The sequence below is a fragment of the Hyla sarda genome, chromosome 3 (genome assembly GCF_029499605.1).
Source record: "Hyla sarda isolate aHylSar1 chromosome 3, aHylSar1.hap1, whole genome shotgun sequence".
Classification (NCBI taxonomy): Eukaryota; Metazoa; Chordata; class Amphibia; order Anura; family Hylidae; genus Hyla; species Hyla sarda.
The window spans coordinates 329,992,179-330,005,289 of record NC_079191.1 but is presented as its reverse complement, the minus strand read 5'-3'; the positions used below and the strand labels follow the sequence as shown (position 1 = coordinate 330,005,289).

At 42.6% G+C, this 13,111-nt stretch overlaps 1 protein-coding gene across 6 annotated transcripts in view; it reads left to right on the top strand.

Moving 5' to 3' along the window:
• The window catches only part of ESR1 (estrogen receptor 1), a 305,869-nt gene that overhangs the window by 275,384 nt on the left and 17,374 nt on the right, over nucleotides 1–13,111 (top strand). For all 6 annotated transcript variants that reach the window (XM_056567295.1, XM_056567298.1, XM_056567301.1 and 3 more), the window contains one exon: nucleotides 2,548–2,681. In XM_056567295.1, the coding sequence (XP_056423270.1) occupies nucleotides 2,548–2,681 (134 nt within the window). The remainder of the gene's footprint in view (nucleotides 1–2,547; nucleotides 2,682–13,111) is intronic.

Here is a 13,111-nt window from a genome sequence, read left to right as displayed (position 1 = left end):
GAGGAGTCCTATCAGACAGGAGAGAGCACAGAGGAGTGCTATCAGACAGGAGAGAGCACAGAGGAGTACTATCAGACAGGAGAGAGCACAGAGCAGTACTATCAGACAGGAGAGAGAGCACAGATGAGTACTATCAGACAGGAGAGAGAACAGAGGAGTGCTATCAGACAGGAGAGAGCACAGAGGAGTACTATCAGACAGGAGAGAGCACAGAGGAGTGCTATCAGACAGGAGAGAGCACAGAGGAGTCCTATCAGACAGGAAAGAGCACAGAGGAGTACTATCTGACAGGAGAGAGCACAGATGAGTACTATCAGACACTAGAGAACACAGAGGAGTGCTATCAGACAGGAGAGAGCACAGAGGAGTACTGTCAGATAGGAGAGAGCACAGAGGAGTACTATCAGACAGGAGAGAGGACAGAGGAGTCCTATCAGACAGGAGAGAGCACAGATGAGTACTATCAGACAGGAGAGAACACAGAGGAGTGCCATCAGACAGGAGAGAACACAGAGGAGTGCTATCAGACAGGAAAGAGCACAGAGGAGTCCTATCAGACAGGAGAGAGCACAGAGGAGTCCTATCAGACAGGAGAGAGCACAGAGGAGTGCAAGCTCACCCCCACTTACAGGACTTTGTCCATGCCTGTGCTACAGCTTGGACAAAGCCATGATTTCTATAAAAAGGAAATTTAATTTTTTATGAAGCATATTAGAAAGGTTAATATTTCTACCAATATGTACAACATATAAAAAGTTTTTGTTTCTGACAGTGCCTATTTAAAATCCTGGGGTGTTCCCCAGCACGGCAAAAGCCAAGATAAGTCCAGCCCATTTCCTCTTTATCTAGTGGGGTAGGGCGAAAACAAGTGGGCAGTAACAATAAGGACATGGGCTGGAACTGCGTCCTACATCAACAATATTTTCATTGTCTGGGATAGCGCGATGTATCAAACCTTAATAACTTCATCTCCTCCCTGAACCAAAACTCCTGGAATGTCCACTTTACACACACCAATTACAAAAATAATGCAGAATTATTAGATGTGGTGGTCTCGCATGCCAGCCAAATGAAGATCAATACAAAAACTTTCTTTAAGAGCATCAATGGAAACAGCTATCTCGACTATACTAGCTGCCATTCAGAAAAATAGACCAAGAACATCCCCTACAGAAATTACAAGCACATATGCTGTAATTGCATGTCAAAAAAGGATTTTCAGACTCAAAGCAGGACTCTAGATGATAGGTTCAGGGCTAAGGGGTACGGAAAGTGTATGATTCCCCCTGGACCTTCAAGCCATGGTCCTAGCGACAGAGTTCCAAGCCTGGTCCATAATTTGTTCCAAACTTGAGTCCAACAATGAAAATAGATCTCTTCTTATAATAACACAACTCTTTAATTTACATTACTACATTATTACATTACGCTACACTATGTATTTAATTGAAAGCAAATTTAAACCCTTTTGTTATTAAGACTTCATAATGTCCACCGTAACCCCTGACCCTTCCATTGGCGCCAAAATGTTTGCTATTTAAACCTGCACTGTATGTCATTTGACCAGATGATATTTTAGCAATTGAAAAAGAGGGAGCTTGCAACGAAACGCATCTTGCACCTTGTTTTAAATGTCATGTATTAATAAAATACACTGATACTTTTTATCCGGACTCTGACTCCAACTTTGAACTCTGAGAGGCAGCGCCACCGCAGATCATCTTTTCCTTCCATAACTTCATGGGCTGGAACTGGGACAAAAACCTCCTGTGGAACGCCTGTAATAACAGCAGTCTTTTATAGAGTTGAAAAAAGAGGGTCAATGAGACAGTATGGGCCATATTGAGGTGCTGAAAAAAAATTACTTGTGTTGTTCCTTTGGTGATGTATTATTGGTTGCTTAATTTCTGGTTCTCAGAGGGGCAATAGAAAGTGGGGCAGGTGAACTACTGTAGTCAGAGGCATACTTGCAGCTTAGGCCAATGCAAAATGTGAAACAGGGCCCCATGTGCCAATTATAACACTGGTCTCTCATGGGACAGATGTGCTTTGGGGCGCTCATAGGCACCAGGGCCCCAGTGTGACTGCTACCTCTGCACCTATAGCTACACCCTTAACTGTAGTATGTGTTGCTTACCTGTGTCTTCTGCGAGTGTGCCCTATAGCTGATCCTCTGTCCCTCAGCAGTTTCTCACCCTTTTACATGATCCCAGAATCCTCCTCTCCTGGTCTGTGACTGTTCCTGCCACCAGGAAAAGAGATTGGGATTGCCCTATTCATACAAGTGCTTGTCTTTGCTGTTTTTTTGTTAGTTTATGTTATTTTTTTTTTTTTATGTTTACAACTCCTTTCAGAGATCCCCAACTTTCTACTTAATGGAAAGTGAAGCAAGGTTCTAATTATATTCAATACAGTGTGTATGTTTCATTGTATACAGTACATATACTGATCTTGTACTTTTCTACTGATCTGCTGTTCATACTAATATTATATGATTTGGACTTTTTATATACAGTATTAAGTTGTATTTGGTTATATTTAATTTAGAAATCAGGGACGTTGTGTAGAAGGTTTGGTGGAGATTTTTGATATGCTGGTCACCACAGCCACTCGATTCCGAATGATGAGACTACGTGGAGAAGAATTTATCTGTTTGAAATCTATTATACTTCTAAATTCTGGTAAGTATAAATTTTAAAGTAGAAATATTATGCTATTTATTTTTTGTTATAAGCCATACTTTAAAAGAGTTGTATTACTTTCCAGAGTAATGCCAGTGTTGCAGATATTACTCTGGTGAAAACCTTTTTTCTTTTAAATCAACTAGTGGCAGAAAGTTAAACATATTTGTAAATTACTTCTATTAAAAAATCTTAATCCTTCCAGTACTTATTAGCTGCTGAATGCAACAGAGGAAATTCCTTTCTTTTTGGAACACTGATGACATCACGGACACAGTGCTCTCTGCTGACATCTCTGTCCATTTTAGTAACCGTGCATAGCAGATGTATGCTAAGGGCAGCATGGTGGCTCAGTGGTTAGCACTACTGCCTTGCAGTGCTGGGGACTTGGGTTCAAATCTCACTAAGGACAACAATATATGCAGCGTTATTATTATTATAATAACGTCAGCAGAGAGAACTGTGCTCGTGATGTCATCAGAGAGCATTCCAAAAAGAAAAGAATTTCCTCTGTAGTATTCAGCAGCTAATAAGTACAGGAAGGATTAAGATTTTTTAAAAGAAGTAAATAACAAATATGTTTAACTTTCTGCCACCAGTTGATTTAAAAGAAAAACGGTTTTCTCCGGAGTACCCCTTTAACCTTAACCCCTAGAGGATGCAGGGCGTAAATATATACTTCCGATGCTTAGAGCACGCTGAAGAGCTAAGCGTGCTTTATACCTGGTGGGTCCCAGTTGCTTTTAGCAGCCAAGACCAACAGCTAATGTTGTAAAATTAAATGAAAAATGTCCTAAATGTAAATATGCCCCTTCCCCCCTTTAAATAAAAAAAAAAAAAGCATTTGTGTTATCGTAGCATGCAGAAATGTACAAACTATTAAAATATACTGTTAATGAAACCACATGGTGAATAGCGTTAACTTCCAAAGTAAAAAAATGGCATGCTCTTAAAATCATTTTATATAGGAAAAAAAAATTATAATAATAGCGAACAAAATGTGTTATCAAAACAAAAATGCTACTGTTTAAAGGAAATCTGTCATCAATATCACCCGCACTAACCTGCTTGTAGTATGAGTGATTCTGATGAAAACGATATTTACTGCGTCCCGAACCGTCCAGCCTTCCGCCGTTATTTAGCTTTTTCTTCATATGTAAATGAGGTCCTTGGGGCATGGGTGGAGCTACGACTGAAGTTTTGGGCACTCTACGTCATCTTTGGCCAGGTGGGAGCTCCGTCCAGCTCATCAATATGCATAATTCCCCTCCCTTCTTGCGCTGCTGGTTTACTCTAGGGTGCATGCGCTGGGAGGGAGGGGGATTATGCCAATGAATGAGCCGGGCCACAAAGGCTTTTATACACAGGAATAAATAAATATCATTAAGCATGTTTAATACTTTTTCCCTGTGCCATTTCACATTACTTAATTTCTGAGCTTATTCATTTTGGTTTAATTGTATGTATTAATTACTAGGGTTATTACCAACATCTGGTGAAAATTTCATGTCAATAGCACCTTTGGAAATATATTAAGTGAGAAAAATGGTGACATGATCAATACTTTTTTTTACCTGCTGTATATATGTTTTTTTCTTTCCTTTATACATTTTTATTTTACTATTTTTGCCGGAGTACTCCCTTCAAGGGATACTCTGCCGGAAAACATCCAAAGGATGGGGGATAAAATGTCTAATCACAGGGGTCCCGCCGCTGGAAACCCCGGGATCCCAGCTGCGGCACCCCAGAGCGAACTCCGCTCCATGTCGGATGACTGGCAACTACAGCCACCACACTCCCTCCATTCATGTCTGTGTGACGGCTACGTACTAGCCGTCACACCCCCTACCTTAGACATGAATGGAGGGGGTGTGACGTGACATCATGAACACGGAAGCCTCCGTGTTCCGGCCGCCGCCACTGCCAGCCCACAGATCGGGGGGGGGGGGGGGGGGGGGTGGTCCCCAGCGGCAGAATCCCCATGATCAGACATCTTATCCCCTATCCTTTGCATAGCGGATAATATGTTTTCCAGTGGAGTACCCCTTTATCTCACCATGCAGTTCTCACATCGAAATGTTTCACATGCATTTTCTTTGTCGGTGCTGTGAGCAAAGTTCTTATTGTAGCAAGTTTGACTACTGGAGCGAATGTCTCATCATACTCTTTTCTCTAGTTCTGTAAGTACACTTTGGCAGCATCTTGCTTTGTATAATTTAACTGTGCCATCTGTATTGAACTTTAAAAGTCCATTTACAACTTATGGCTTTTATCCCAGCTGGCAGCTCTGGTGGTGTCCATATTTTGATTTCAAACACAAATTTTATTTCTTCCTTTTCAAGCTTATTCATTTACTGGCTTCCCCTTCTAGGAGCTGAAATATGTCTTCATACAATATGGGCTTATATACACCAAATGTACTTGCCTGGTATAAGAAACACATTATTTCCCTATGATGAATGCCTTGTGTTTTTTATCTGGGTTTGGTTGTGTCCAGAAGACGTCTGATCACTGTCAGTTTTCTACATTTTTTCAGTTTATCAGCAAACATCACACTGTTGCTAATTGTTATTCTGCTTTGGGGTATAAGGTCCTCTTTCCTTTGCAGGGTTCATACCATATGTTTTATAGGATTCCACTCACTTCCATCTGCAAGATAGATTGTTTCTTTGTTACATTATGTGAATAATTTTCGATTACACATCGTGCTCTGCCTAACCCCTTCATGTTTCACCACTGGCCCTGGTGTTTTCAGGGACAGTTCAGACAAGACTTGCTTGTGCTTCCCTTAACCCCTTAACGATGAGCGCCAAAAATGTACGTCCTGGTGAGGTGGCACTTAACGCACCAGGACGTACATTTACGTCCTAAGCATAACCGCGAGCATCGGAGCGATGCCCGGATCATGCGCGTAATGGCGGACACCCGCGATCCCGTGGATGTCCGCCATTAACCCCTCAGATGCCATGATCAATACAGATCATGGCATCTGCAGCATCGCCGTCACTGAAGTGGATGATCGGATCGCCTGCAGCGCTGCCGCGGCGATCCGATCATCCAGCACGGCAGACGGAGGTCCCCTCACCTGCCTCCGCTGCCTTCCCGGCTTCTTCTGCTCTGATCTGCCTTCCTGCAGACCAGAGCAGAAGATGACCGATAATGCTGATCAGTGCTATGTCCTATACACAGCACTGAACAGTATTAGCAATGGAGTGATTGCTATAAATAGTCCCCTATGGGGACTATTAAAGTGTAAAAATAAAAGTAAAAAAGGTAAAAAAAGAAAAGTAAAAAAAATGTGAAAAAAACCCCTCCCCAAATAAAAATTTAAATTGTCCCATTTTCCCTATTTCACTCCCAAAAAGTGTTACAATTTTTTAGATACATATTTGGTATCGCCGCGTGTGTAAATATCTGAACTATTAAAATAAAATGTTAATGATACCGTACGGTGAACGGTGTGAACGTAAAAATAAAAAAAAGTCCAAAATAGATCCTTTTTTATAACATTTTATTCCCCAAAAAATTTAAAAAAAATGTATTTAAAGTTCTATATAAGCAAATATGGCATAAATGAAAAGTACAGATCACGGCGCAAAAATTGAAAAGTTATAGGTCTTCAAAATAGGGGGATTTGGTTAAAATGTACTGATGTGGTTAAAAAGTTAGTGATTTTTTTTTAAGCACAACAGTAATAGAAAAGTATGTTGTCATGGGTATCATTTTAATAGTATTGACCCAAAGAATAAAGAAGACATGTCATTTTTACCGTAAATTGTACGGCGTGAAAACAAAACCTTCCAAAATTAGCAAAATTGCGTTTCTCGGAGTCGCCGCTCTGCCACGCCAGAGCCGCGTACTCGGTCAGGGTCGCCCCCCTCCAGGACTGCCTCTACTCATTCTCATTCCCCTGGTGAACTGGTGGACGAGGCTTCCGAGCCAGCATCTGACTCAGAGGACCGCCCGGACTCAATTGCAACGGTGAACTCTTTGGTGACAGCCCTAAGAGACACCTTTCACTTAGAGGACCCAGGATCTTCGAATGTCAATCCAGGAGTATCCTTTCATCGTGCTAAACCGGCACTTCAAAGGTTCAGCTCTCACGCTGACTTTGACGACATTCTGGAAACCGCATGGAAACATCCAGACAAGAGGTTTCCTGGAATCAGGACAATTCAAGAATGTTATCCATTTGACAAGGACCTTGTCACTAAGGTGGTTTCCCCTCCCTCAGTGGATCCACCAATTTCCCAGATCTCTAAGGCGACTACACTGCCTCTGGCAGATGCTGCTGCCTTCAAGGATTCCACGGATAAGAAGGTAGAATCCTTAGCGAAGTTTGCCACTGAAGCAGCTGGCTCTTCTCTTCTTCCCATCTTCGCCTCGACATGGGTGTCCAAGGGCCTGGCGGAGTGGTGTCAAAAGCTCCATCAGGATATCTTAGCGGGATCCCCCTGGAGGATCTATCTGCTCTGGCTCTCCAATGCTCTAAAGCTGTGGACTTCCTGTGCACAGCTTCCATGCAGGCAGCCCGTTGTTCTGCTTTTGCTGTGGGTCACCTAGCGGCTCTCCGCCGCTCTATGTGGCTTAAAGCTTGGAATGCGGATGCCGCTTCCAAAAGGTCTCTCACTGAGCTTCCCTTTACGGGCGGCCGTCTCTTTGGCAAGCGGCTTGATGAGATTATCTCTGAGGCAACGGGAGGTAAGAGTTCCTTGTTACCTCAAAATAAGGCTCGCCCTACTTCCCAAAGGAAGTCCTTTTCCTTTCGGTCCTTTCGGACCTCTGGCTCCAGCAAAGGGTCCAGGGTTCTGAGTGCCCTCCAGGGTGCACCCTTTGAGCTCCTTAGAGAGGTGTCTCTCCGCCTCCTTTCTTGGAAAGTGGCGTTTTTTGTTGCTATCACCTCCATCCGGAGGGTGTCTGAATTGACAGCTCTCTCCAGCCGTTCTCCGTTTCTGGTGATCCACCAAGACAAGGTTGTTTTCCAGCCAGATCCCTCCTTTTTGCCTAAGGTGGTTTCAGCCATCTCAATGAGGACATTGTCCTCCCGTCTTTTTGTCCTGCTCCTTCTCATCCTAAGGAGCGCTTACTACACAAGCTGGATGTAGTTCGGGCTGTTCGGTCTTATCTCTCCATCACTTCTTCGTTTCGTCAGTGTGATTCCTTTTTCGTCCTTACTTAAGGTCATCGCAAGGGACAACCTGTTTGCAGGGCCACCATTTCTCGGTGGATTCGGTCCCCATCTCGGAGGCCTATCGCTGTAAGGGGAAGATTCCTCCTTTCAGGGTTGTGGCTCATTCTACCCGTTCTGTTGGGGCATCCTGGGTTCTCCAGAATAGAGCCTCGGCCTCGCAGATTTGCAAGGTGGCTACCTGGTCGTCTTTGCACACTTTCTCGAGGTTCATACCTTTGCATCGGCTGATGCTAGTCTGGGCTGTAAAGTGTTGCAGGCGGCAGTGGAACGGCTGTCTGCCTGACTGCTTATCTGCCCACCCAAGGGACGGCTTTGGTACGTCCCACGGTCTGTCCCCCCCAATGGAGCCGATTGAGTAAAGGAGATTTTTTAACACTTACCGTAAAATCTCTTTCTCGAAGGATTCATTGGGGGACACAGCTCCCACTCTTCAGTTATGTTTTTTCTTCGGGTTCTCGGACAGTTTTGGGTTTTTCTTGACCTGTTAGTCTCCTCCTATTGCTCTGGAACTTAAACTGATTGGCTCAGAGCCTGAAGGCGGGTATATCCTGCTGGGAGGAGCCAACTGTTTTTGTTGCCATAGTGTCACATCTCCTAGAGATAGCAGCATACACCCACGGTCTGTGTCCCCCAATGGATCCTTCGAGAAAGAAATTTTATGGTAAGTGTTAAAAAATCTCCTTTTTCTTTTTAATTTCACCACACAAATAGTATTTTTTTGGTTGCGCCATACATTTAATGGTAAAGTGAGTGATGGCATTACAACTGACAACTGGTCGCGCAAAAAACAAGCCCTCATACTAGTCTGTGGATGAAAATATAAAAGAGTTATGATTTTTTGAAGACGAGGAGGAAAAAACGAAAACGTAAAAATTCAATTGTCTGCGTCCTTAAGGCCCAAATGGTCTGCGTCCTTAAGGGGTTAAAAAGCGAGGTTCAGGGGTAAAACATATAGGCGCACATCACTGTGTTTTAGTAAGCAACTCCAGCAGAAGCGTTACAGAATTTATTTTTGTACCGCATATTAACCACAACATGTGAACACAGCCCTAGCCTTTTCGTGGTAAAAACACATTGTACCATATTTTGCACAAATGCCATAAAAATCTCCATTTTTGTCATGATTTGTGGAAAATCCTAGCTAAAACAGAAAAAAGCAACAAGAAATGCAATGTGTGAACACAGCCTCAGTGAAGGTATATAAATACTATATAATCCTGATCCCATAGACATGGCAGATGGAGCTGGGAGGGGTTGGAAAGGGTCTGTGAGCTAGTAGGAGGTGATTTGGTAGGTGATTATGTCATCCTGAAGTCCACAGGAATTCAAAGACTGACCTCTATGGTCTATGCCTCAAAAATTATATGGCCATATATGTCATAAATATAGACATTAAAATATATCACTCTGCAAACCTTTTTGCACCTAATGGTACACTGGCTAATTATTATGCAGTAGCCTGATATGGTGTTCTATGCATACAGTATTAGCTAATTTTACTAAGAAAAAGTTTACACTGGGCAAATATGTTCACTTTACCTTATTTGACAGTCAACCTGTCCCTTTTTTACTTTTGATAGTGGATCTACCTTAAATGGTTTTGAAGTAGTTTAGAGGGAAGTTGTGTTTTTAAATTACATCACATCATTTTGTTATAATCATTTAAGGGGTTATCAAGCATTTTTTTTTCTGCCCAAGCTGACGCAATAAAAAAAATGTTACTTTAATTTATCTTCTGCTGCTCCCCCATTGCCGCTCAAAAAATGTATTTTCACTCTTTAACTCTGCAAGACTAGAATCTAGACAGTAAACCAAACAGAAAAGAAGATACACAATCCAGCGCACACCCAAAAAGTATGTATATCAAAGTTTATTAAACATTCCATGTACAAAAAACAGACAGAGACACTTCAAATCACTTAAAACAGGCCAAAAGGCTACTGCACAAACAGGGAGAGGTTTCAACCAGGACCGAATATAATAGTCAATACAACCTGTATACAGGAAATAATGGTAAGTACAGAGAAGGACAGCAAATGGAGGAGTATACCAGACAGGTGCCCACCCTAAAACCCCACGCATTCTGTCGCCCGTTGGCGACTTCCTCAGGGGTGCTGAGGAAGTCGCCGACAGGCGACGGAACGCGTGGGGTTTTAGGGTGGGCACCTGTCTGTTATACTCCTCCATTTGCTGTCCTTCCCTGTACTTACCATTATTTCCTGGATACAGGTTGTATTGACTATTATATTCTGTAAATGCTAGGTTGTGTGAGATTATCACTTATTGCACAGATTAGAGTAACTGGCTTTATGATATTGTGAGAAGCAGGTGCCCTGGTAGGGGTCCTGGTGGAAACAGCGGCCTTTTGGCCTGTTTTAAGTGATTTTAAGTGTTTCTGTCTGTTTTTTGTACATGGAATGTTTAAAGGAAATCTGTCATCAGAATCACCCGCACTAAACCTGTTACACAGGCTTGTAGTGCGGGTGATCCTGATTAAAACGCTTCTTACCAGGTTAAAAATGGTTCAGCGGTTCTTCAGATATCTATATCTTTAGTTTTCTGTTATTCCCTGGCTTGGGACTCAGTGGGAGGTGTTATCATCTGGGACTCGGCCACACGTCATTCGTTGTCCTCGTAGTCTAACTCCTTTTTCTAGGTCTGGTGGGGAGGACCGCGCATGAGGATAAGTTCATGAATATTCATGAGCCGGGCGGCCGCTCCGCCCAGCTAGAATGACGTGTGGCCGAGTCCCAGATGATAAGACCTCCCACTGAGTCCCAAGCCAGGGAATAACAGAAAACTAAAAATATACATATCTGAAGAACCGTTGAACCATTTTTAACCAGGTAAGAAGCGTTTTAATCAGGATCACCCGCACTACAAGCCTGTGTAACAGGTTTAGTGCGGGTGATTCTGATGACAGATTTCCTTTAGTAAACTTTGATATACATATTTTTTGGGTGTGCGCTGGATTGTGTATCTTCTTTTCTGTTTGGTTTAGTGTTTATGTATTGATACACAGAGTAGCACCCCTGTTATAGACTTAGTAGGATTATAACGTTGAGCCCACTTCATTAGTATGTTTACTTAGAATCTAGTCAGAACTCCACCAACCAACTACCCATATCTCAGCTTCCTGTGCCTCCTGTTCATTTTTGAGGTTGTGTTTTTATTATATCCCAACTCACTGAAATGATGACAGTAGTATGGCAAGCACCTCTAGTCTGCAACTTTGTTCTATTGTGAGAGTACCTACTGTATACATAATAACAGTAATAATAGTAATGTTTATTTATACAGTAGCACCAACATATTCAACAGCAATTTTCCTGTTCAGAGAGTATATATACAAAGTCAGACATACATAACACGGTGGAGTGGGGGCTGCTCACCAGAGCTTACAATCTTGATGCAAATAGGGGTGTGTTTTAAGGACATGCTTAACCCCTTCCCAACATATTACATACGGTACATTTACAGCATGCACTTGGTGGGGATGTATGGTGTGGGTTCAGGAACTGTGTCTGCTCTATACACAGGGGATGCTATTGTGATGTCCCAGTACGGGATATAGTCCTGTACAGTACTTAGGCCCTGTCAGGTTGAGTCCCTCTGTGTTCTAGGGGTTCTTCTGCAGTGTCCTCCCCCCTGCTGTGTTAACTGTATATAAGGTGTATTAGGTATAAAGGACCTTTAAGGACCTTTGAGTTAGTCACATGATGTTGTTGTCACATGTTTGTTACTCAGGGAGCGCCAGCTTACCAGGTGATCTGCAGCTTGACCTATGGGTTTCTTGCTCAGCCCCCCTTTATAAGAGGGACAGCCATTACTATCTCTCTCTTATGACTCCTGCTGAGATACAGTAAAGACCAGACGTCTCAGAGCCAGTGTCCAGCACATCTGGAGGCCTCAAGCCTAACCAGCAGCCACATGTCAGTAAGTCAAGTCATCTATGTCTGCTGTCACTACCTACAGTCAAGTCAAGTCTATAGTCAAGTCTATTATAGTCAGCGTGGCTGAGTTGAAGTCTGACCAAACACTGCAAGTCCCAGCAAGCTGCAAGCTCCCCTCTGTGTTACTGGCCACCTCTCTGGGATCCCGGCCTAGCTGTAAAGACTATTACCATCTGTCTACCTCAGTAAAGCTACCATTAACCCTAACCTGGTCTTGGACTATTATTACCCTGCCTAACCTAGGGATAGCGGTGCTACTGTTCGGATGGTTACCGGGAAAACCACGGCCTGGCATCACAAACATTTAGGGATTCATATCATCTACCCCATATACCTCATTCCCCCCCACGTGGCACACCACACTATCAGCTATCACCATCAATGACTGATATTGGAGATTAGATGTCATCATTCATTTAACCAGGGACAATGCTCTACTATTTTTAACCCTAGGCAAGACCCTTTCCCTCTCTCAGTTTTAACCAGTAGGGACCCCATGGCATAATTGTATGGTATGGCCATCTGGTACTTGTCACACCATGACACACTTTTACATCATGCACTACAGTGAGTATATAAAGCCAGTGCTCGAGCTGCACTTACTTCTTAGACAGTGAGTAATGGCTACCAACAGCCGACAGTCAATGAAGGACATCAGCCATTAAACCTTTAGATGCTGTGATCAATGCCAATCATGACATTTAAAAGCTAAAATTCAGTTGCTGGTGGATTTGGGGGACTAATCAGACCCACAGTGAGATAAGGGAGGTTTAATGAGTTTAATAGCATGGCAGAGGTCTCCTTTTTATCTTCATGTTGACTCAAGGTGCTCCTCTGATATAGTCTGCCTCAGGCGGTGATGATGAAGTGCACTGCATAAAAACTGACCCCTTTTTTTTTTATCTTGCAGTACATTTTATGGTGAAATAAAAGCTGTCATGGAAAAGTACAATTGGTCCCAAAAAAAACCTTATATGCATCTGTTGATGAAACAATAAAAGAGTAATGTCTCTTAAAATAAAAATATCAAAAACATCCACAAGGGGTTAAAAATATCAACATTGGCCCTTATTTACTAAGAGTGTTGTGTAGGTTTCTTTGTGGGTTTTAATTACCTACAATTTATTTTCCATGGTATTTACTAAGGTTTCCTTACATTTCCCACTTTCCCTACACTTTGCTTTTTTTATACATCCTCTGATCTGTCTGGTTTTCCTCAGCTCAAATCCACCACATTTTATGTGGAAATCTTAGTAAATATGTTGGGCTTTTATGAAAATGTCGGG